Source organism: Setaria italica, chromosome VII (assembly GCF_000263155.2).
Source record: "Setaria italica strain Yugu1 chromosome VII, Setaria_italica_v2.0, whole genome shotgun sequence".
Taxonomy (NCBI): domain Eukaryota; kingdom Viridiplantae; phylum Streptophyta; class Magnoliopsida; order Poales; family Poaceae; genus Setaria; species Setaria italica.
The window spans coordinates 24,172,621-24,195,408 of NC_028456.1; the positions used below are offsets into that span (position 1 = coordinate 24,172,621).

The 22,788-nt window shown below is 47.1% G+C and overlaps 2 protein-coding genes across 2 annotated transcripts; one reads left to right on the plus strand and one right to left on the minus strand.

Annotated features, from left to right (window-relative positions):
* Window positions 1-1,465: 1,465 nt before the first annotated feature.
* Window positions 1,466-8,049, plus strand: LOC101784645 (trafficking protein particle complex II-specific subunit 120 homolog). Its single transcript, XM_004976076.4, has 10 exons — window positions 1,466-1,998; window positions 2,643-2,843; window positions 2,949-3,131; window positions 3,304-3,413; window positions 3,900-3,959; window positions 4,089-4,380; window positions 4,497-4,789; window positions 4,900-5,777; window positions 6,387-7,292; window positions 7,579-8,049. Exons 1-10 carry the CDS (start codon window positions 1,585-1,587, stop codon window positions 7,797-7,799), a joined length of 3,558 nt encoding a protein of 1,185 aa, XP_004976133.1. The 5' UTR covers window positions 1,466-1,584; the 3' UTR covers window positions 7,800-8,049.
* Window positions 8,050-8,355: 306 nt separating this feature from the next.
* LOC101785313 (40S ribosomal protein S11) lies at window positions 8,356-10,674 on the minus strand. The gene is made up of 6 exons (XM_004976078.2): window positions 10,523-10,674; window positions 10,120-10,160; window positions 9,936-10,036; window positions 9,023-9,167; window positions 8,845-8,934; window positions 8,356-8,663 (listed from the first exon to the last, which is right to left on the minus strand). The coding sequence occupies exons 1-6, from the start codon at window positions 10,532-10,534 to the stop codon at window positions 8,570-8,572; spliced, it is 483 nt and encodes a 160-aa protein (XP_004976135.1). The 5' UTR covers window positions 10,535-10,674; the 3' UTR covers window positions 8,356-8,569.
* Between the last annotated feature and the right edge of the window lie 12,114 nt (window positions 10,675-22,788).

Genomic DNA, 22,788 nt, shown 5'->3' on the forward strand with positions numbered 1-22,788 from the left:
TTTTCTCGAAGAATCGTACCCTCGTATTTTTCTCCATGTCAAGTGACATTATTGCACATAATCTTTCCTATATCCATTCACACTGTACGCCTCTCCTGTGTTTGGATGGAGGGACAGGACAGGATGGGATGGGACGAGATGATCCCACTTTTTTATGGAATATGCCATTTTGATGCCGTCCCTATCCCATGTCTCTCCAACCAAACACCTGTAAAATTGGGATCATCTCGTCCCATCCCATCCTGTCCTGTCCCTCCATCCAAACACAGGAGAGGCGTACAGTGTGAATGGATATAGGAAAGATTATGTGCAATAATGTCACTTGACATGGAGAAAAATACAAGGGTACGATTCTCGAGAAAACTTCATGGGGACGCTTACCTTCGTAGAGCTAACGGTTTCTTCATCCATGGTGCCTACTGATACTGAAACTTTTGATAATACGTGATGCGAGAGATGGCCTGAAACGTAGTAACAAGGAACATTCAGACCGACAGAATGCCTGAATGACATTCAGACTGACAGAAGCCACGGAACACAACACCTGCTCTTTCTTTTTCTTTTTTTTTCTGGAACGAACACAACACCTGCTCTCGCAAAAGGTTTCAGACCAGGGATCACGAGGAGCAGCAGCCAATGCTTTTGCTAGACCAAGAATTGAAGGAATTCATCCAGTTGCAAAGAAGGCTGCGATGGATGCGGATGAACTGCAGAGAGGTAGTGAATAGTTAGCGCCAGCTTCTAATCGCAATTAGCGAGGCATATATATGCGGTTACTCCGAGCATCTAATGCAATGTCCGGGTAATTTCACCCAAAGAGACCTTGACACCTTGTCATGCAGCGTTTCCTCACCCGGTTGGTCCATTCATGCCGATTGCGCGTTCCATCCTCCCGGCCCCGTCCAAGACGGCCTCGGAACCCAGGTCAATGCGGCAATGCAGCCTCAAGCATGGAAAAGCACGAGAGCGGATGCCACCGGCGGCACCTGAATAAATTACCTCTACGAGATGAGACGACGACGGCGATGGAGCCGCTGTTCGCAGAACATTCAGAGAAGACAATCAATCCTGACAATCCATTGCCGAGAAATGTCCTATAGCTGTTCGGGGAAATCGCATTGACCACCGGTCGAGCCGGGTCTGTCGGGTTGGGTTATATGTAAGGGGAGGAACGGAGACCAGAAAGGCGCGGGAATTCGGGGAAACACGTGCTTCATGCCCGGGCGCCCGGCCGTCGTCTTCCCCACCTGCTACCCTGAGCGGCTTGGCTGAGCGCCTGCCGTTCTTCCGGGAAGAGAGCGACGGGAGCAGGTGTTGTGGGCTTGATTTGTATCCACCCAATTGTTCTCTCGGCCTGCCCTCCTGAGAACGCCTCTATGTCCAGCAATAATGGCCCAAAGTCCGGCCCAGAAAAGAATCAGATCCAAAGGATCATCACTGCGCAAAGCGTTGTCCTCCCCCCCTCCCCCTCTCCTCCACCTGCCCGGCACCTCCCTGTCCTCCATCAGCGAGCCACTCAGATCTGCCGTTCCCGACCAGAGCCAGCGAGGCGAAGGCGCGAGGCGGGGACGCCAGCCATCTGCCATGGAGCCCGGGCTGAGCATCGAGTCCGGCTCCGCCATCCGCGTCGCGGTGCTCCCCGTGGGCGGCACGATCCCGCCGCCGCGCCTGCGCGAGTACATGGCGCTGGTGTCGCGCCACGCGCGCGTCGACCTCGCCTCGCTCCGCACCTACTACGCGGAGCACCAGAAGAGCCCCTTCGCGCACCAGCCCTGGGAGACCGGGTGCCTCCGCCTCAAGTTCGTGCTCGGCGGGTGCGTGCCTTCCCCCTGGGAGGACTTCCAGTCCTCGCGCAAGGTGCTCGCCGTGATCGGCATCTGCCACCTGCCGTCCTCGCCCGACCTCGACCGCGTCGCGGCCGACTTCGTCGACACGGCGCGGTCGTACTCGTCAGCGCTCGCCAACCGCTGCTTCGCCTTCTGCCCCACGGACGAGCAGGTACGTGCCTGCTGCTATCACGGCGTATCCTCCGAAGTCTTAGGAATCCCCGGCTCGGTATCCGTGGATCTCACCTTGGTGATCTACACTGCGCGTGTGTGTGATGATCATTGGTTTCGTGCATGCTCATTTGCTCCACTAAGTGTTCCGAATGGCAATGGCATGCTTCCAAGTATTCTGAATACTTGGATATGAGATCCGTGTGATCCCATTTGACCCTTGATCCGACAATCCAAACTGTGCTAGTTCACTAATTCTAGCTCGAGGGCTCAAAATCCTGTTGCTGCTCGAGGGTTGGATTTTACTTTTGCTGGGTGTTTGGTTACGCATTGTGCTCACTTCACTTGCCTTGCATTGTGCTAGTATCTGAGGATCTAGCTTGTTCAGTACTGTGCTTATTCCCATGTCATTCTCTCTTTGTGTAAATGCAATAGAACTTGTCAAACAGTACGCCTACCTTCTCGTGTGATAGAAGGAAGGATATTATTCACCTAGGTGATAGGTTATATACTTATATATGAGGTTGCTGTTTAGCTGCCTTAGAACCATGGATCTTGGTGTACCCATGTTGTAATGCATCTACTTCTGTTGGGTTTGATCACCTGATGCTCTAATGCATTATCTGTTTGTGGTTATTTTTTTAGATGGCGGCAAAAAAGAGGGACGATATTATCATGTTCCCTCCTTCTGATCAGCAATCGCTGGAACTTCATATGGTTACAATGATCCAAGATCTTGCTGCTTCATTGTTGATGGAGTTTGAGAAGTGGGTCTTGCGTGCAGAATCTACAGGAACTATTCTAAAGACACCTTTGGATTCACAATCCAGCCTTGGCTCAGAGGAGGTTCATACTTTAGGTGTTCCAAGTATTTTGACCAGTGTATGTTGATGATGCAAATGGCCCAAGATTGTATTACTTATACAAGACAATATACTTCTGTATTTTTAGGTAATTAAGGCTAAAAAGAGAAGGCTGGGTCGCGCACAAAAGATAATAGGAGATTATTGCCTTTTGGCTGGATCACCTGTTGATGCTAATGCACATTACACCACCGCAATAGAGCTTGCAAGATTGACTGGGGATGTTTTCTGGCATGCTGGAGCCCTTGAGGGTAGTGTCTGCGCATTAGTGGTAAGCTTTCACATCAGAGTCATTCTGGTTGTTGAACTGCATTCATCTTGATAAGTGGTATATCTATACTTCGTTTGAAATGTTTCCATTTATTTATAAATCTTACATAACATAAGATTTGTGGCAACCTACCCATGACCATTTTAGGTGATTATATTGTGCTTATGAACAGGTAGATAGGATGGGCCAAAGTGATCCCGTTTTGGAGGATGAAGTGAAATATCGTTATTACACCATTATCCAGCTATACAGAAGAGCCACTTTACAAGATAATGCTCAAAGGTATTATTTCAGGGTTGCTGTTGTCTTAATTATGTTTGTGAACCCCATGCCCTTCTGTCCTATATGGCAGTTTCCTCCTTTAGGTCTGTTATATTCTACAGAACCCCATTTTATTTCTTTTGTTTTGCACATAAAAGATTGAAGTGTTTTCATCTGTTTTTGTGAGCTGCTGGTATATTGAAGAAATAATACTTCTATAACAGTTTGTTTCTTTCATTGCTGCATTTCTTTCATCTGTTTTTATGAGCTCCTTTGGTTTTGAATAGAATTCATGTTGGCTTGAAGGCTGTTATATCCTATCTTGTCCTTGAGTTCATTTTGTTTCTTCTTTGGTTTTTTGCCATCTCCATTCCCTCCTTTTCTGTTTTCTTTATTAGTACTTCTTTAACAGTGGGAATTGGAATCCAGGATAGCATGTAATACCAAGCTATTTACTTGGAAAATTTACTTAGCGCACTGACATTGTATCTGTCCTCTTTGGTGTAGAGTTTCACCTGTGAGCTTTGAGCTTGAAGCTGCCTTGAAGTTGGCAAGATACTTGTGCAGGTGAGTCTCCCATGTTCTTTGTTTCCAGTTAATCATGAATTCATGATATAACGATATGAGGTTGAGGTTGAGGTTGTGTCAAATCATACTCTATTTATGGTGAAGTCATCCACTGTCTTTATTTGTCAGGCGGGAACTTGCCAAGGAGGTGTCAGATTTGTTAATGGGAGCTGCAGATGGTGCCAAGGCTCTGATTGATGCCAGTGACCGACTCATATTATATATTGAAATCGCAAGACTTTTTGGTACACTTGGTTATAAGCGCAAGGCAGCCTTTTTTTCAAGACAAGTTGCACAATTGTACCTTCAGCAGGACAATGCATATGCTGCTATGAGTGCTATGCAGGTCCTAACCATGACTACAAATGCATACCATGTCCAAAGCCGAAAGGCTAGCAAAATAAATCACGATTCATCCAAGGTGAGATCATAATTTTTTTTTTTGCATCTGCGGCATATTGAGAATCAATTATCTTTCATAAAGATACTTAAATATTTATGGATTCATGTTTCATTTGCATTGCTTATTTTGTTAAGGAACCTCATGCTAGCAGTACTGATTCTGGAAAAGTGCACCCTCAGTCTATAGTGTCATTGTTTGAGTCGCAATGGAGTACCATTCAAATGGTCGTTCTAAGAGAGATATTGATGTCATCAATCCGTGCTGCGGATCCACTCTCATCATGGAGTGCTGCAGCTCGTCTTCTTAGATCATTTTACCCACTCATCACACCAGCTGGTCAGAGTGGCCTGGCAAGCTCACTTGCGAACTCTGCTGATAAGCTTCCAACAGGCACACGCTGTGCTGATCCATGCCTTCCTTTCATTAGGTATACTTAAGCTCATCAATATTATCTTATTGTCACGTTTGAAGCTCATGGAAAAGTTAATCTTTACTATCTTCTGTGAATTTTTTTTTCCTTATATTCTATTTTTCCAGGTTGCATTCTTTCCCTCTTCACCCTTCTCAAAGAGATATAGTAAAGCGCAACCCACATAAAAAGGAGTGGTGGACTGGTGCAGGTCCTTCAGGACCTTTCATTTATACTCCTTTCAGCAAGGCAGGAGCGTCGTCTGGGACTTCCAAGCAAGAGGTTAGTTGGATTGTGGGGGAGCCAGTTCAAGTCATGGTTGAGTTAGCAAACCCATGCAGCTTTGACCTAGTTGTTGAGAGCATCTATCTCTCGGTCCATTCTGGGAATTTCGATGCCTTTCCAGTTAGTGTTAGTCTTCCACCTAACACCTCAAAATTAGTTTTGTTATCTGGTATTCCAACACAAGTCGGACAAATTTCAATTCCTGGGTGCATTGTTCATTGCTTTGGTGTTATTACTGAACACCTATTCAAAGAGGTTGACTGCTTGCTCCTTGGAGCTGCACAAGGACTTGTCCTTTCTGATCCTTTCAGATGCTGTGGCTCTAGCAAGGTTAAGAGTGTCAACTTTCCTAGTATTTCTGTTGTTCCTCCTCTGCCATTATTAGTTGCCAATGTTGTGGGTGGAGATGGTTCCATCCTTCTTTATGAAGGAGAAATTCGTGATGTTCTGATAACACTGACAAATGCTGGAACCGTACCAGTTGAAGAAGCAAATATTGCTTTGTCAGGGAAGAATCAGGATTCTGTTATTTCAATTGCCCATAGCACATGGAAATCTGCTCTTCCTATTAAACCAGGTGGAGAAGTGACATTTGCAGTGACTCTAAGAGCCTGGCATCTTAGCTCGGCAGATTTGGAAGCTGATGGCAGTAGATCTCCCGCAAGTTCAAGGAGAATAGCAAGAGAAGGAATCAACCCATTCTTGAATATTCACTATGCTGGTAGGTTGTCGGTTTCAACTCTTTAATACACTGTCATCCTTTATGGACACTCAATGACCGAATCTGTAGTTTTCTTCATATATCTGTTACAGCTGGACATTTGCAAATTTATTAAATTTTCCTGTTGTGAACTAATGCCTCTCTAATTTCATATTTTTATTAGTATATCTGAAGCATAGATAGAAATAGTTGTTTTGGGTTTAACATTAGCTTCTCTCTCTGTTTCAATGCTATTCACATGGCTCTAATAAGCGGCAATTCTTAATCATCTCTGCTTTATGGGCTTCCTATTATTCTCTTTGTCTTGCACCTCGTCTCATTATTCTTTCATCATGGACAATTCTATTTTTTTTAGCCCATGGACATTTTGGTGTATGTGCTATTTGTTGTGATTGTTGCTTTGAAATGACCATCCTAATTATAGTTTAGTCCGTTCTTGGTAATATGATCTACTGTGCCTACTGTTAAAGCAATATTCTTATCAGCTATAGACATCAGTAATTTGTATAAGATTTCTTCTTTACAGCCTGTACATGCACATCTTGTTACATAGGCTAAAATATTTGGCATTATGTGGCTTCAAAACTAAATTTGTTTATTGCACATCAGGTCCTGCTGCTAATCCTGAGAATGGAGATATTTCTCTTCCACCTGGAAGACGCCTGGTTGTTCCATTGAATATCTGTGTTGTGCAGGGCATGCGTCTTGTAAGAGCACGCCTGTTGTCCATGGAAATACCTGCTCGATTTACTGAAGCGCATTTAAGACCTGTCAGTGGCAAACATGATATAAGCACTGGAAATGACACAGAGCATACTAATGTTAATCTATTGAAGATTGATCCTTATAATGGAAGTTGGGGCCTCCGCCTTCTGGAACTTGAGCTTTTCAATCCTACTGATGTTGTTTTTGATGTTGATGTTGCTGTACATTCGGATGACACAAATTTGGATCAAAGACTAATCTCAGAAGGCAATGCTGCTGATGCGGCTTGTCACAAAACTAGAATTGATCGCGACTACTCTGCCAGAGTTCTCATACCTCTTGAGAACTTCAAATTACCTGTTCTTGATGCTTCCTTTTTTGTTAAGGAAAGTGGTAGTGATGAACCTCTTGGATCCCGGGCTGCCGCCATAGCAGAAAGGAATGCCAAGGCAGAGCTCAACGCGTCTATCAACAATTTGATTTCAAAAATAAAAGTGAAATGGCACTCTGGGAGAAATAGCTCAGGTGAGCTGAATATTAAAGATGCTATTCAGGCGGCACTACAAGCATCTATAATGGACATACTGCTACCAGATCCCTTGACATTTAGCTTTAAGCTTGCTAAGAATGGAGCTGTTACCAATGTTGATTCTTCAAAGGATCCAATATCTGCTCATGAAATGACCCATATGGAAGTTCAGATTCGCAACAACACGAAGGAAATTATTCGAATGAACCTTAGCATTTCATGCAAAGATGTTGCAGGGGAGAATTGCTTCGATGAAAATAGTGCAACTGTCCTCTGGGCTGGTGAGTTATCTTTATGTTTTCATGCATGGTTTCAATTTTAGTTTATTGAGGCAGCAAACAATCCGTGTTAACTAGTAATGCAGAATGATGAAAGATATTTACATTAGGGGCACTTGGTTAGGCAATTTGTACTTTTAGAGCCCCTTCATTTCCTCACCAGAGTTATACTGATCGTTTTGGACAAAATATTTTTGATTCTATGGTGTTTTCAAGCTGAGATTTATTCATCAAAGCATTACCCAGTGTCCTTGTTACACTGCTCTGACGTGTTCTTTTTCCTGTGCAGGTGTTCTTAGTGATATACACCTGGAGGTTCTACCATTGCAAGAGGTAGTACATCCTTTTTCCGTGTACTTCCTTGTACCAGGTGACTACTCGCTGCAAGCTTCTTCCGTTATCATTGATGCCACAGACGTTCTTCGTGCTCGTGCCAAGGCAGAGTCACCAGATGAACCTATACTATGCCGTGGATCCCCATTCCATATCCGGGTAGTTGGTACAGCATAGGCAGTTCTTCAGAGTTAGTTTAGAGACCTCATTTTGTACCGTGACATTTGTAGGTGTGAAAAATCTTATACAAGAGGGTTCCCTTCCCCACATGTGATTTGTTTGTTAGCCTCTTTGAAGGCTTCCTTGTAACACAATCATGTCGTGTACAGTGTACGAGCATAGTGAATTTCAGGCACGGGAATTGCATGTTGATAATTCCAGAATCTTTGATTCTTAATCTGAATGTCGACTCATAACTTGCTATTTACACGTTTGTTTCCATCCAGTCTATTCTTGCCAACACAACTAGGGAGAATGATGGGGTTTCAATTCTAGTACTGCCTAATGGCTATACGGCATTCCAGTCGTGCCGCCACACCTAATGCTCCTCGGTAAGTCGCAAACGAGCAGTGATCTTGGGTGAAGTCGCAAACGTGCCGCCACACCTAATGCTCCACGTTAAGTCGCAAACAGGATTTATTGCAATCACATGATGCGGGCAGTGCGACCCCCAACGAAGCCGATACGGGCCACAAGCCCACAATGGATGCAAACATTCCAAACAAATGACACCTAGAAAAGCATTCTCAGGACCATATGACTGAAATCGTAGGGAACTAAGCAATCACATACACACAGGGTCCCGAATTTTTCAAGATTTCAAGCTCTGGAAGTGATTCAAGTCAAATTCCTAGTACACAATTGATATGGAGAAAAAAAAAAGGCTAGGCAGCATCAAAATGTTATGACAAGCTTTTCCGGGCCCTCGACGGTTTACTCATCATGTCTTAAGCGGCAGTGAAAGCCTTCTTCACTGCTCCACTCTTTGAACCTGCCGGGATCACTTTGAGCACATTGAACCTCACGGTCTTTGATAGTGGCCTGAAATTAGAACAATGCAACTTACAGATTACGCCAAAGTGCCAAAAGAGCCATGATAGATATTTCATGTCAAACTAATGGATTACATTGAGCATAAACAAGACCAATTCATTTTCAGAAATCACATCATCCAGGTACCAAAGTATAAAGCTCATCACCAGAAAAGATAAAAATGTTTTACCTGCACTGGCCAATGATGACATGATCCCCTTCCTTCACACGGAAGCATGGTGAAATGTGCGCAGGGATGTTGGAGTGTCTCTTCTCATACCTACGCAGAACACCAAACAAAAGTTCATTTAGCAAAACAATCAACGTGACACAATTCAGCAACTTCAGGCACAACAAAATTAACTTGCCTCTGGTACTTCTTGACAAAGTGAAGATAATTCCTACGAACAATGATGGTCCTGTTCATCTTAGCACTATGGCATGTTCCAGCAATGATGCGACCCCTGATAGACACAGTGCCAGTGAATGGGCATTTCTTATCAATGTAGGTTCCTGCACCAAGAAGCATATAAAGGACAAGTAAATGAAAATTGGTTCAACAGAGTAAATCTAAAGCCAAGCACCTAAAACAATCTAAAAGGGTACCAGAACTTTCTGGAAACAAAACTAATATCGCTTCATTACTATAGTAGTATAGTATGAAAATGGTGGCAGTCTCAGCTACTTAGACACAGATGCATCATTTAAAATCAGTACAACTTGCATATACCAACAGATGATTCATACATTACAACGGACCAAGGACCTATGATAATAATTCATGTTAATCATGATCTATAATAGTTCTAATGTGGGTGTGACTAGCATCAGATATCCAAGGAAGAATTAACCAGCATAAGCTACCAAGTCCCAAGCAACAGGCAGCCACTGTGAATGTTTAAGAGAAACAAGCTTCCCTTTTTGCCATTGTCACCACAAGAGCTATAGACTAAGATTACCATTTAGCAATCGTAATAGCTATACAGCAAGGTTTTGGAGCTTCAAAGCCTAAACCTACATTTTTTTCCTTAAAACCTTATGACTAAGATTTTGGATAACAATAACCTATGCTGGCAAAAAAATAAAAACAGGACATCTCAACAAGCATAGAAATCATGCTATGCATTCTAAGGGGCATATACAAGTAGAAGCAGCACAATCTAGCAAACTGGTGAAACACTAACCTAACACATAGCAAGTAGTTATGTCAAGCAGATTTATACAACTTATCAAGCAAACGAAAACACCAGCAAAATGATTGAGCAAGAAAAGAATGCAGACCTTCAATGGCTTCCCTGGGAGTCTTGAACCCAAGGCCGATGTTCTTCCAGAATCTGTTCCCTCCCTTGCCAGGCTTGTTCCCCTTGGCGGCCTTCTTGGAACTGAATTCGAAAACAACTCATGAGACTCACATTAAAATATGAATGGAACAAAGGCACGTCAGACATAAGCGCTTAAATATTACCAGAGAAACACCTTGGGCTGCTTCAAGAAAGCCTTCTCCGTCTGCAGAGAAAACAAAGAGAAGATGTTTAACATCGACAGTAATCAAATGCATCAAATCATATGCACAGCTACGCCACAATTAGCAGGGACATCAAATTTTGGAGCTTAAACAATGTCGGAATAGTGCAGTGCAGATTCATGAGATCCACACTACGCCGCAAAATCACAGCTCTTCACAACCTAACCACCCAATCTCCGAAGGCTAAAATCTAACTTGCTACAGCGCTAGGAAGCATCCACATGGAGCCACAAGGCAACGCGTGATACACGTACACTACCACCCAATGTACACGAGATCCGCCACAATCAAAGCTGGCGCAGCGCCGTAGTGGTTGAAACAAGTGGTTCCCAAGGCGTCTCACCTGCTCCGCCATGGTCGCCGCGCGAAGGAGGAGGCGCCGATGCCCGGTGTAGAGGAACGCGCTGACCTCAAGCGGCGGCGGCGGCGGCGGCGGGAGCTGTGGAGACGAAGAAATGCCCGAGGCTTAAAACCCTAACCTCTTCTGTGCTTAAATGAATGGCGGGGTCGGAGGTGGGCTGGACCTAGTGGGCTTCATGAACGCAGCCCTAGTGTCAAATAGTATTTGGGCCGTGATGGGCTGGCCTCCAGAGAAGAGGCTCGATGGGCCTTGCTTTCTAGTCCGTTCTTGGCTGGGCCTCACAGCAGCAAGTAAGTCCACTGTCCATGTGACGTGACTTGATCACTTGATTCTGGGCACCCGCAACAATATACAGAGCATGCTCTCTATGATGCAATCCACGTCACCTGTGGAGAGCATAATAGACTAATCTTCAAATAGTTTAGTTGGACTAAACTTTAGTTTCTGTTAGTTGGCTTGTTTAGTTACATGGACTAGAGTTCATTAGTGCAGTTGAAAAAAACTCTTTTACCCTGCTACCCACCGCCTAGTTCCACGAGAATGAACTGCAAAGATGGATTGCAACAGCACAGTGAGCACCAGGCTCTTTCCCTTAGATGCCCCCGGCGCCGATGCAGGCTCTTCCTGCCTTCTTCTCTGTCCCCAGAAGCTCTTCCTGCATCAAGCAAGCGTGAGCCCGTGACGGAAGCTCTTTCTCGCGATGGCAGCGGTGGCAGTAGCGGCCCTAGTCCCCTGCCTTCTCCTCATCCCTCCCTTTCCTCTCCTTCTTCCTCTCCCTCTCCTTCTCCTTCTCTTCCTGTTTCTTCCTTCTAGATCTCGATCTGCGACTTCAATGGCGCGAGGGCATGGGAGCGCAACAATGTGCAGCCTAGGCATCCGTTGCCTTCGGTGCGTCCCTCTGGCCGGCCCCAGCGCGGCGGCAGGCGGACTTGGGTGGCCGGCCCTAGTGCGGCGCTGGGCCGCCACGGGTGACTTGCCTAGCGGCCCGCTGCGACGGCGCTGTGCGGCTTCGAGTGGCTGCTGCCGTCAGTGCACGGCCCTGGCCGACAGCGGGGGCAGCGGGCGGCGGGACGGGGCCGGCGGCGACGGCGGCGGGGGCCGGGTGTGAGGGATGCTGGCGGTGGGCAGGAGGGCGGCGGGGGCTGGGCAGGAGGCGACGGGATGGAGTCGTGTGGGAGGACGAGCAATTAATGAGAGGGGTAGGGGTGTCTCCAACACCCTTTAATCCAATTTAGTGGACTATAGGACTAAAGCTTTTACTCCAAACTTTAGTCCACCTTTTTGGGTGTTTGGGGACTAAAAGTGCCTAAAAACAGTGGACTAAAGTTTAGTCCATAGGAACCAAATAGGGCCTTAGCTACAAGCGCATGCTCCAAAACTTTGCGGGCCCCGCATGGTAATGCTTTCTAATTACAGCTCTCTCTCTCTCTCCTGTCTTCCATCCACATCCTCCCGTCCAGGCCGCCACGCCCTACCCTCGACCAGCACCCGCCAATCCTCCCCCGCACCCGCGTTGGCCGCGACCCCTCACCTCCGCCAGCATCGCCGGCCCCGTCTCGCTCGGCCACGCCGATTCCGCACCGCTAGCTGCGCTCTGCTCGCCCGCGGCGGAGCTGAGGCCCATCTGCGGCCTTGCGCGCGCGCCGCCGGCCCCATCGGTTGTGGTCGTGCCGATTCCGTGCCGCCAGCCAAGCTTCGCCTCCTGCACCGGCATCGAGGCCCTCATGCGGCCCCGCGCGCTGCCAGCGCCGTCTTGCCTGGCCACGGCTGCGCCGAAGGCCGCCCACGACGAATGTCACCACCCCATTCGCGTCCTTGAGTGTTGCCGACCTTGCCACCTGTCCGACTCCGTCGGAGGTTGCCCACGCCAGGCCCCCCGCCTCGCCATTGTGGCCTGACTCCAGCTGCTCCACCTGTATGCCGGAGGCCGCCCGAGGCAAAGGAAGAAAGAGAGAAGAATTGATGAGCACATGGTAGGCCCACTTAGCATGGGGTGCGTGCTACCGGCTGTTGCTAGCTCTGGCAACGCTTTTCTCTCTGTCTCCTCATCTCTCTCTCTCTCTCAAGAAACTGGGGAATCAGTATGCACAAAAGGCTCAATACAACTCGGATTGCGAATAGCTAGATGAGCTAACTCATGCATGACTTTATTCTGTTTTCTACTAGTATTGACGAATCTCACGCTGGGTAGAACCTCAGCATCCTGGAGAGTGTCACAGATTATGGATGCCACCAACGACCTGTCTATGCCTCCAGCTTTAAGCTTCTCCACAACTCTTGAGCAGTCACACTCCAAGATCGCCTCTCGAGCGACCGACCATCCTGATTCCCTCTAGGCAAGCCTATGCCTCCGCCTCCTCTGCGTCTCTACAAAACCTTAGAAGGCGCCAGGAAGCCAAGAGTGGCTGGCTCGAATTATTTCTGATAATAACTCCCATAGCCGCCCCTCCCATTTCCTTGATGAAGGCTCCATCAACATTTACCTTCAAGGTCTCTCTCGGCGGCGGTACCCATCTTCCATCAGCGGTCGGTTTCTCCACGACAGGATGGGCATTCCTTCCTTGGTCCAGCTTCTTCTTCCCGCATGTATCACCTCCCACTTGCTGATATTTGATCTGGAACAATACCTCTATGTAGCATGTCAGGAAGACTGAGCTGGTGATAGAGATCTGCTCCCTGGCTTGCAATACCCTATTCCTGACATTCCAACACCTCCATATTAATATAAGAAAATTTGAATTAGAAACAACATCATACCTATCCAATATGGCAAGTAGCCATTCAGGTCCTGTTTCCGCTAGCAAGCCACCTGCTTCCTAAGCTCGTACCTAAGGGCATGTGCGTGTGGGCAAGTGATGAACGCATGAAAAATATTCTACATTTGGTGACCACACAACTCACAGCTACACTCCTGGTCGAGATGCCTATACTTCTTGTTCTGTCTCATTGGCAGCCCATTATTGACCACCTTCCAAGCAAAAACTCTAACATTTGGTGGAACTCCAGCACTCCACATTCTTTTCCACAGAGCTCGCTCTCCTTCTATACTAGAGCTGGAGCTGGTGGCACCCATCTCATATTTTTCACGCATCGCCAGTTTGTATGCACTCCTAACTGAGAACATGCCTATCTTCTCAAAGTTCCATGCAATCCAGTCTGCAGATGGAGTGGATGGAAGCTTAATCTTCAAGATCTCATCAGCATCATAGGGATAGAAAAACCTTCTAATAGTAGCTTCATCCCATATATTGGATGTCTAGTCAATGAGATGGGAAACCCGTCTCAACCTGCACGTCCTCACACTCCCGATGGGCTTCATACCATACGGTTTGGGTATCCAATTATCACGCCATATACAAATGGAACTATTATCACCAACCCGTCAAATTACACCCTTCTTGAGCAATTCCAGCCCATACTCAATGGCCCTCCATGTCCGTGAAGCTTCCCCAGCTATCACAGTGTCCAAAAGGTTACATCTAGGGAAATATTTTGCCTTTAGGATGCAAGCACACAGGCTGTCAGGGAAGATTAGTAGGCGCCAAGCTTGTTTAGCAAGAAGAGCCTGATTAAAAAAATCAAATCCTTAAAATCCATTCCTCCAAAATCTTTGGGTATTAGAATGGTCATCCATGGAACCCATTGCAATTTTCGTCTGCCCCTCTCTGATCCCACCAGTAAGCATCGACAGCTTTCATTAGATCCTCACATAGGCCATCGGTAAGCTTGAAAACGCTCATGATATACTTCAGGAGCGCTTATGCTACCGATTTAATTAGGATCTCTTTCCCAGCTGCCGATAACTCCTTTTCGTTATAAGCAGGCATGCTCTTTGCAAACCTCACCTCGAGTGGCTGAAAAGTTCCTCTTTTCATGCGCCCCTAAGGTGTAGGTAGGCTCAAGTACTTCTCCTCAAAATCCAATCTCACCACCCCCAGAATGCTTCGGACCAGCTGGACAACATCCCCCTCCCTTCCTTCTCGCATGAGCAAAGAACATTTATTGGGGCTTAACAACTATCCTGTGTTCCTCTGAAAAATAGTTAAAGCATCTTTAACTAGGCATGCATGTTCAGCAGTAGCGCGGAAGAAGAGCATACCGTCGTCGGCGAACAAGTAAGAGATGCTCGGCGCGCGCCTACAAACTTTGGTTCCCTCAAGCTGTCCCATTCCTTCATAGTGTTTTAGCAGGACAGAGAGGCCATCAGCAACTAAAAGAAAGAGGTAGGGCGAAAGTGGATCACCTTGACATAGACCATGAGATGGGGTAAAGGGCGCCAACGGAGCCCCATTGAAGCGAACTGAGTAGCGAACAGTAGACACACATGTCATGATCCACTGCACCCACTGACTTTGAAAGCCTAGTTTCACCAACAAATTATTTAGGTAACCCCAACCAACATAGTCATACGCTTTTGACACATCCAAATTATATGCACAAAACTCCTCCTTATCACCAGAACCCTTCTAGATTGCATGTATGCACTCGAACGCAATAATAGCGTTGTCTGTAATCATACGGCCAAGCACAAAAGCACTTTGTTCTGACGAGATAAGTTCTCCCAAAAACGGCCTCAACCTGTTCACCAAGCACTTGAACATGACTTTGTAAATAACATTGCATAAGCTAATGGGTCGGAAATCCTTTAGCTCTTCTGGGTTATTTCCTTTGGGGATTAGCACTATAGCCGTGTTATTTATACCCGGTGGTCTAATCCCATCCACAAAAAACTTCTTACAACCCCAATCACATCTTCCCGCAATATGTCCCAATACCTCTTGAAAAAATGCGTCGGGAATCCATCCGGCCCTGGAGCCTTCAGGGACCCCATCTGGAAAAGAGCATCCGATATTTCATGATCTATGAATTCTTTGCATAGCTGCTGATTCATTACCTCTGAAACCTTGGGTTCAGTTAGGTCCAGTAGCTCGTGTGGTATAACATCCGGATCTGCTTCATACAACCTCATGAAAAAATTAGCCGTCAATTGCTTAAGGCCATGCGGATTATCACACCAATTGCCTGCCAAATCTTTCAGCTTCTTTATATGATTCTTACGAGCCCGTCAAACTGCTTGCCGATGGAAATAACTCGTATTACTATCTCCCTCTTTTGACCATGCAATACGCGATCGCTACAGCCACATCATTTCCTCCCGGTATAGCAGCTCGCCCATACGGTCAGTAATAATACGAACATCGTTCCTCCCGGTTGATAGATTGCCCTTTAATTCCTCAAGCTTTGCACGCAGGGACTCCAACTCCACTACCACTGATCCAAAGTTTTGCTTACCCCAGGATCGCAGAGCACATAGCACACAACGTAAAGCAGTAGCCACTCCCCCTAGGCCCTCCCTACTCGGCGCCGTGCACCAGGCCTCTTTAATTTTGTGCGCTAGAGACTCCAAGAGTTTCCACATAATCTCATGTCAGAAAACCCGTGGCTTGTGCTGTTTCCAGCTCTCCTTTCTTATCTCCAGCAGCAAGGGACAATGGTCAGAGCATGACGACACCAGATGGTACAGCGTAGCATCTGCAAAAAAATCTCGCCAATTAGTATCAGCACTAGCTCTATCTATACAAACCTTCACATTTGCTGCCCCCTCCCTTCCATTATCATACGTGAAAGGCAGACCCACAAAACCCAAATCCACTAGACCGCAATCATTTAAAGCATCCCTAAACAAAACCATCAGCTCTCCGGCCTTTCACAAACAGAAAAGTGTACAAAACCCCACATCGCCTCATAAAAGTCACCCATAACCAGCCAAGGCAAATCTGAGACTGAGCGCAAGCGTCTTGGGCAATCCCACATGCGATGCCTATTCTCCGTTCTAGGCTCCCTATACACAAATGTTACCCTGAACCAGGGCACATGCAAGCTAGCATGAACCCAAACATCGATGTAGTGAAAGTTTTTCTCCATTAATTTAACCTCAACAGACTCATGCCAAAACAGAACTAGACCTCCACTCCTACCATCACTATCAACCGCGATACAATTCTCAAGACCTAATCTCCACCTCAAATTTGCTACCCTATTTTCTAAATTACGAGTTTCACAAAGAAAAACTAAACTCAGGCTTTTAGCTCTAACCAGAGCCGATAGCTCTTGAACTATCCGAGAGAGCTTGGTCCCTCAGTAGTTCCAGCACAAGACATTCATTGCCTTTGGTGGGGCTCGCCCTGAGCACCCACCAGGTTTCCTGTAGCCTCCTCCCCTCCTTTGTATCCACTACTTCCTTCATTCTTGTTCCTGCCCACATCAACCGACGGCACATGCAGGCCACTACTTCAATCGTTCTTGTTCCTGCCCACATCAATCGATGGCACATGCAAGCCATCTGGGCACACTCCACCATGCTGCATCTCCTGCAAGGACTTGGCAATCACATCCGGCTTCAGCGCGCTCCTGTGCTTCCATGGCTTATTGATATCTTTGGACACGCCAGGGCTCCTAGCTGGTGATTTGCGGTCCAGTGCACCCCCCGGCCTTGGCCTTGGCCCGTAGCAACCTGTTATGTAGGCTTAGCGGTGTAGCTGACGACTTATTCATCATTTGCTCTTCTTGGATAGATAGGTAACCATCACTCGAACCATCATAAGAGATGATGCCATAAACTCTTTCCATAAAACCCAACATAGCATGATGGTTACACCCTGCCGTTACTGATGGGCCAGAGTTGATATATGGATCAGCCGTATCCACCGCCATCTTCTGGACACCATCTGCTAGGTAATCCGCAACCTCTGGGGTAACAGCAAATTTTGTGTTTGAGCTTTCCTCCACCCGCCCTTCTACCATCATGCCGCCAGCCTCCTTTTCCTCCCTCTTCTGTTGCCTTCCTGAGCGCTGTTGCACTCTCCCGCGGCGCCCATCATTTAGCGAAGAGGAGCTGGAGTAGGAAATAACTTTATCCTTCTGCGCACCACTAAAATTGAGACCTCTCTTCGCAAGTGGCACCGTCACTTGGAAGGAGAGTGTCCTTGCAGCCTCCCTCTTGAATGGCGAAGCTCGCAGCTCTATACCAAAATTTGGCTCACCTTCATAGAGTTCCTCATTTGGGTATTCACGTTCTGCATGGCCAATACAGCCACAACAAAAACAGAAGTAGGGAACATACTCATACTTCAACATAAACTCCATCAAGCCTCTCCCTCTAACTCGGATCTGCACACTACTCTTAAGAGCATCAGCTAGCACAAAATCGACCTTCACCCTTTTGAAATCCTTGACAGCTTCTCCCACCTCTAAAACTTTCCCCACTTTTGCTCCCAGGGCATTGACCAAACCTGTGGTCATCATCCCCACAAGTATATCGTGTATGCGGATCCATAGAGGTATGGATTCAATGTTGACCTCAGATAATCTAGACAACCCATCATAACGGACCACAATCAAAACATCCTCCTTAAAATTCCATGGACCTCCTTGGAGAACATAGTTGAGCGAGCTCTCCGATGTAAACTCCAGTAGGAATATGTTGTCACCAAGAACTCTAGAGCTCATATCACCCCACACATTGCTCAACTCTGCAAACATGATCTTTGATTTGGCAACGCGGTTAGAATAGTATCTCGCCACTGCAAACCACTTCTTTTTCACCCCTCCTGCAGGTTCCTCTTCCTCGAAGTCATATTCAAATTCTCCTTCCTCCAGGTCTTCCCCTGCTGGCTCACCATGGACTATCAGCCTCCTATCCAAGTTTACCTCCTCCTAGGTCACGACATCTGCACCATCTACTCCCTGGCGCTGAACCTCCAAGCTGCCTAAATCGATCGTGGTATCCCCAACTACATCCAGCTTCTTCTCCGACCGCTACTGACGTGAACCCATCTCCTTCTTAGTCGATGGCACCGATGACCAGGACACACCCCAACCCACACAGATCACCGAACTTTGGCTTCATGTGGGCAACCTCCTCACCGGAGATCCCTTATCACCCCCACCGCAGATCGTAGATCGAAGATAGGAAGGGAGCCAATAGGCATCATGGCGGCAAGAAGACCAAAGGTGTCCCTAGCTGCTTCCCGAGTATAGGAATACCTCTTATGAAGCTGATACGTAAAGGGACAGGAGACCTCCCTATCACCGTACGATCGATTTGAATCTTCTGTATCCCGGATGGACTTGGAAAGAGGCCACCATAAATGATGATTATCGCCATCCTTCTAGATTGAAAACACGGCCGAGTCTGTGACTGAACTCGCCGTACCATGACAAGCGCTAGGAGCGCCCAACGAACCACCCGCCGCACTGCATGTACCAACACACGTGGTGGCGCAGAAATCAGAGAGCATTCTCATCATCGGGATCAGACACACAAGCCTTGCCATCTCCATTACCCCTCTTTGACAGACGAGGAACGACGGTGGCCTACAGAGCAGGGCCGCGACGGCGGCAGTCAGGTCGCCGCTACGTCACCAATTGCCCTTTCCGTCATTTTCGGATCGATGGTTCATCAGTCATGCATTCCTCATTTCTCTTTCGAAGCTTATAGAGAGCCTAAGGACTTGTTTGCCTAAAATGGCTCCGACTCTGGCTCCTTTGGTGGAGCGGCTTGTTTGGTGGAGTTGAAGCCGTTTTAAAAAATATTTGGCAAAACGGTTTCTCTTGTTTTTCATGGATGCATGATATATGTCAATTTTATAACGTGGTTTTGTATAAAATAAAGAAGGTTTATAAATATGATTAAGTATTAGGTCAATAATCCTTCTCTTTTTCCTTTTTTTATTTTTTCTCCATTCTTTATTTTTTCCCTTCACCTCCTTTTCTCCTTTTTCTTTTTTTCTCATTACTTGTATCCTCCTCCCAATCTTTTCACGCCGCTCATTCTTATCTCTCCACGCCACTGGTCCAAGCCACTAGCTTTGCTCCCTCGCCGTGTCGCTCCTGGCCACAAGTGCGCTGCTACGGTGGTGCCCTGCCTCCACCGATGGCCAAGCACCGCCCGAGCGCTGCTGCTGCTCTCCATCTGCATGAGGGATTTGCTACTGTGAGGCGGGGCCGGCCGCCTAGGCTGGGCCACGCGCCCGCGTCGATGCTAGCCGGGGCTGGAATAGAGCTGGAGGACGAGCTTCGACAAGCCGTCGGTGGTCCTCCTAGCCAGCAGGCGGCTGTTGCACGCTGACGGTAAGAGAGAGGAGCCACGATGGCATTTTCGCTATAATAATCATGAATTTGATGGGCAATTTTGTACTTATGACTGAGGGGATAGGGAGGAGCCGGAGAGAGCTGCCTTTTTTGCTCCAGCTCCCCAGTTCAATTTTAGCTCGAGCTACTGGTAGCTTCAACAATGAAGGAGGTGTTTGGGAGACAGGGGCTAAACTTTAACCCTGCCACATCGGATGTTCGGATGCTAATTAGGAGGACTAAACATGAGCTAATTATAAAATTAATAGCAAAAACCCTAGGCTAAATCGCGAGACGAATCTATTAAGCCTAATTAATTCATCATTAGCGAATGGTTACTGTAGCACCACATTGTCAAATCATGGACTAATTAGGCTTAATAGATTCGTCTCGCGATTTAGCCTAGAGGTTGTGCAATTAGTTTTGTAATTAGCCTATGTTTAATACTCCTAATTAGTGTCCAAACATCCGATGTGACAGGGGCTAAAGTTTAACCCTTGTCTACTAAACACCCCCGAAGCCGTTTTGTGTAAGAACGTTTGGCAGAATAGAAGGTAAAGTTGGAGCTCTACCAAAGAGGGTCTAAGGTCCTGTTTGGATACAAACTCCTAAAGATTAGTAGTGTACTTTAGGACTATACTTTAGTACCCTCTAGTCCTAAAGTTTAGTATAGGGTTGTTTGGATGGACTACTAATCTTTAGGATGTTAGAGGGAAAATGTCATTTTTACCCCCCAATTACTCCTCTAAACTACCCCTGCACTGTTCACACCATTAATGCATGCGAGGGCAACATGGGTAAAGGGGGACTTGGGAACCACTTTTAGGAGAAATAGGATCCATCAGTACCCTTGGCCCTCCTAATGAAAATGACCATCCTAAAGTTTAGGACTGCACTTTTAGAACCCATATTTGGATGCACACATCCTAAAAGTATCCTAAAAGTGGACTCCTAATCTTTAGGAGGGTGTATCAAACAGGACCTAAAACTGCACCAATTGCGGGTGCCCTAACACACTAACAGCCTATATAGGTGGCCCCAGCCTAACGTTGGTGGTGACGAGCCCGGATGTGGATTCAAAGCGACTAGACAGATCGGTGCCTGCCCATGACATTGCTTATGCTGTTAGTCTAAGGTATCTGTGTATAATTGTGGAAGGAATATATGTACATAGGAATAACTGGAATAGAAAGGAACATTGCAGTGAACAATGTAATGAACTCTGAATGATCAAGATATCTTGTATCCAGCAATTTATTTTGTCTAGGCGTTGTAATTAATCTTGAATCCCCAGCAAAGGAATGAATCTTGGTCCCATGGGTATCCAGGATTACAAAGTCGACAGTGACTTTGTTTTTCCCTCATCTGCACGTAATGCGTGTAGCAACTGTACCGAACACCAGAAAGCATCACATAAGGCTTCTTAAGATCTCAAATTGCATCATCACTTCATCAATGATTCAATCGGTAAACTACTATATGAGTTATGCATCAGGCCAGCAGCACACTGTGATGTAGTTGCTTTCTGAGTCACTCGATAGCCTCATCTCTATTTTTTTTCTCCCAAAAAATGGTCATGGTAACATTTGTCAAGCGTCGCAAGTGCCAGATTGTACCTTAGACTGCAGCAAAAGAAAAAAAACACGCAGGACATGCGTTGCCCATCTTTTGTCAAACAGGTTCTGAGCGTCTCAACGCCGTCAGCAGCATAAGCGGGCGGCAGCGGCCGAGGAGCGCTTCAGGCCAGCCTTGCCCAGCTCACGGGCCCTGTGCGGCGACCGGCGAGCGCCCCGCCCGTCGGCCACTGTGCGCCAGCGTACTGTCACCGCTCATCCACTCCGGGCTCCGTGCTCCTCCCTGGATGGCCACTGGTCAGCATACAGCCACAGCACTCATCCTTCTTGGCGGCGCGCATCGAGGCGGCTACGCCTCTCGTTGCCCTCGCGGACGAAGATAGGGAGCGGGGTTCGCCGCGTGTCTTGTTGATGAAGCTGCCGGAGGCGGGGGAGCTGTGGGGTTGGCGAGAATGATGTTCGATGGTTCCAGACAATTCGTGACCTATACCCATACTCCTTCCGCCCAGTATAAGTGCATTTTTAGGATTTGAGTAGCACATTTAGTATTGATAGGAAAAGACTATAATACCCCTATTCAAAGGTAAAAGACATCTCGAGAAGTAGCTGTATAATTACAGAAGCTGGTACTACCGGCAAGGCGCGCAGTGTGGAATTTTTCCAGGAGGAGGATGGAGAAAGGCTTGCTCGTGTGCTTTAGATTTTTTTAACAAATGGGCTCACGTACGGGGGTGAACGGCAAGCTTAGCTGGAACACTGGGATTTTTTTTTTGTGTACTGATGCTCCCGTACCAGCTATTGTTGCGGTTCTTTTAGGACGTTTTTTGAATCTTACAAGTGCAGTTAAACTGGACGGAGGGAGTACCGAACAACCAGAACTCTTTCAAAACAGGTCCCACTGTCAGTGGTAATGCTACAGTACTACCTGTCCTAGAATTGCATCAATCCTATGAATTTTAGGCCCCTTTGCCATCGCTTTGCTTCGGCTTCGCGCTACAGTAACGCGAAATATTTAGCACTGTACGTTCTTGTAGCACAAAGCCGGAACAGATACCAAAATCTCAAAATAAACCGGGAACCGCAATATTTAGCATTGTACGTTCCTGTAGCACAAAGCTAGAACGGATACCAAAGCCTCAAAATGAACCGAGAAGGAGGTGAAGCCCAAAAAAGTGGCTCCCCACGGCTCCGGCTCCGCCTGCTACAGTGCTACTGCAGTTGCAAAGCCGAAGCCCCCCTAAGCCAAACCAAACGAGCCCTTAGCCCCCTTTAGTAGGGCTTCTCAACCGGCTTCACCACCGGCTTCTTGAGAAGCTCTACCAAAGGGGCATCCAGAAAAAAGCTTCATCGAAGAAGCTCCGGATTTTGCGGTGACTAGAGCCGATTAAGGGAGCAGGAGCCAAAAAAATTGGCTCCCCGCAGCTCCATCCCGTTCGCTGGGCCACTCTTCCAAATTGCCTAGGGAGATGGGCGAGGTGGCTGGCGGCGCGGGTGAGCCGGGCCCTGAGGTGGCTGGCGGCGCAGGCGAAGTGGGTGCGGTGG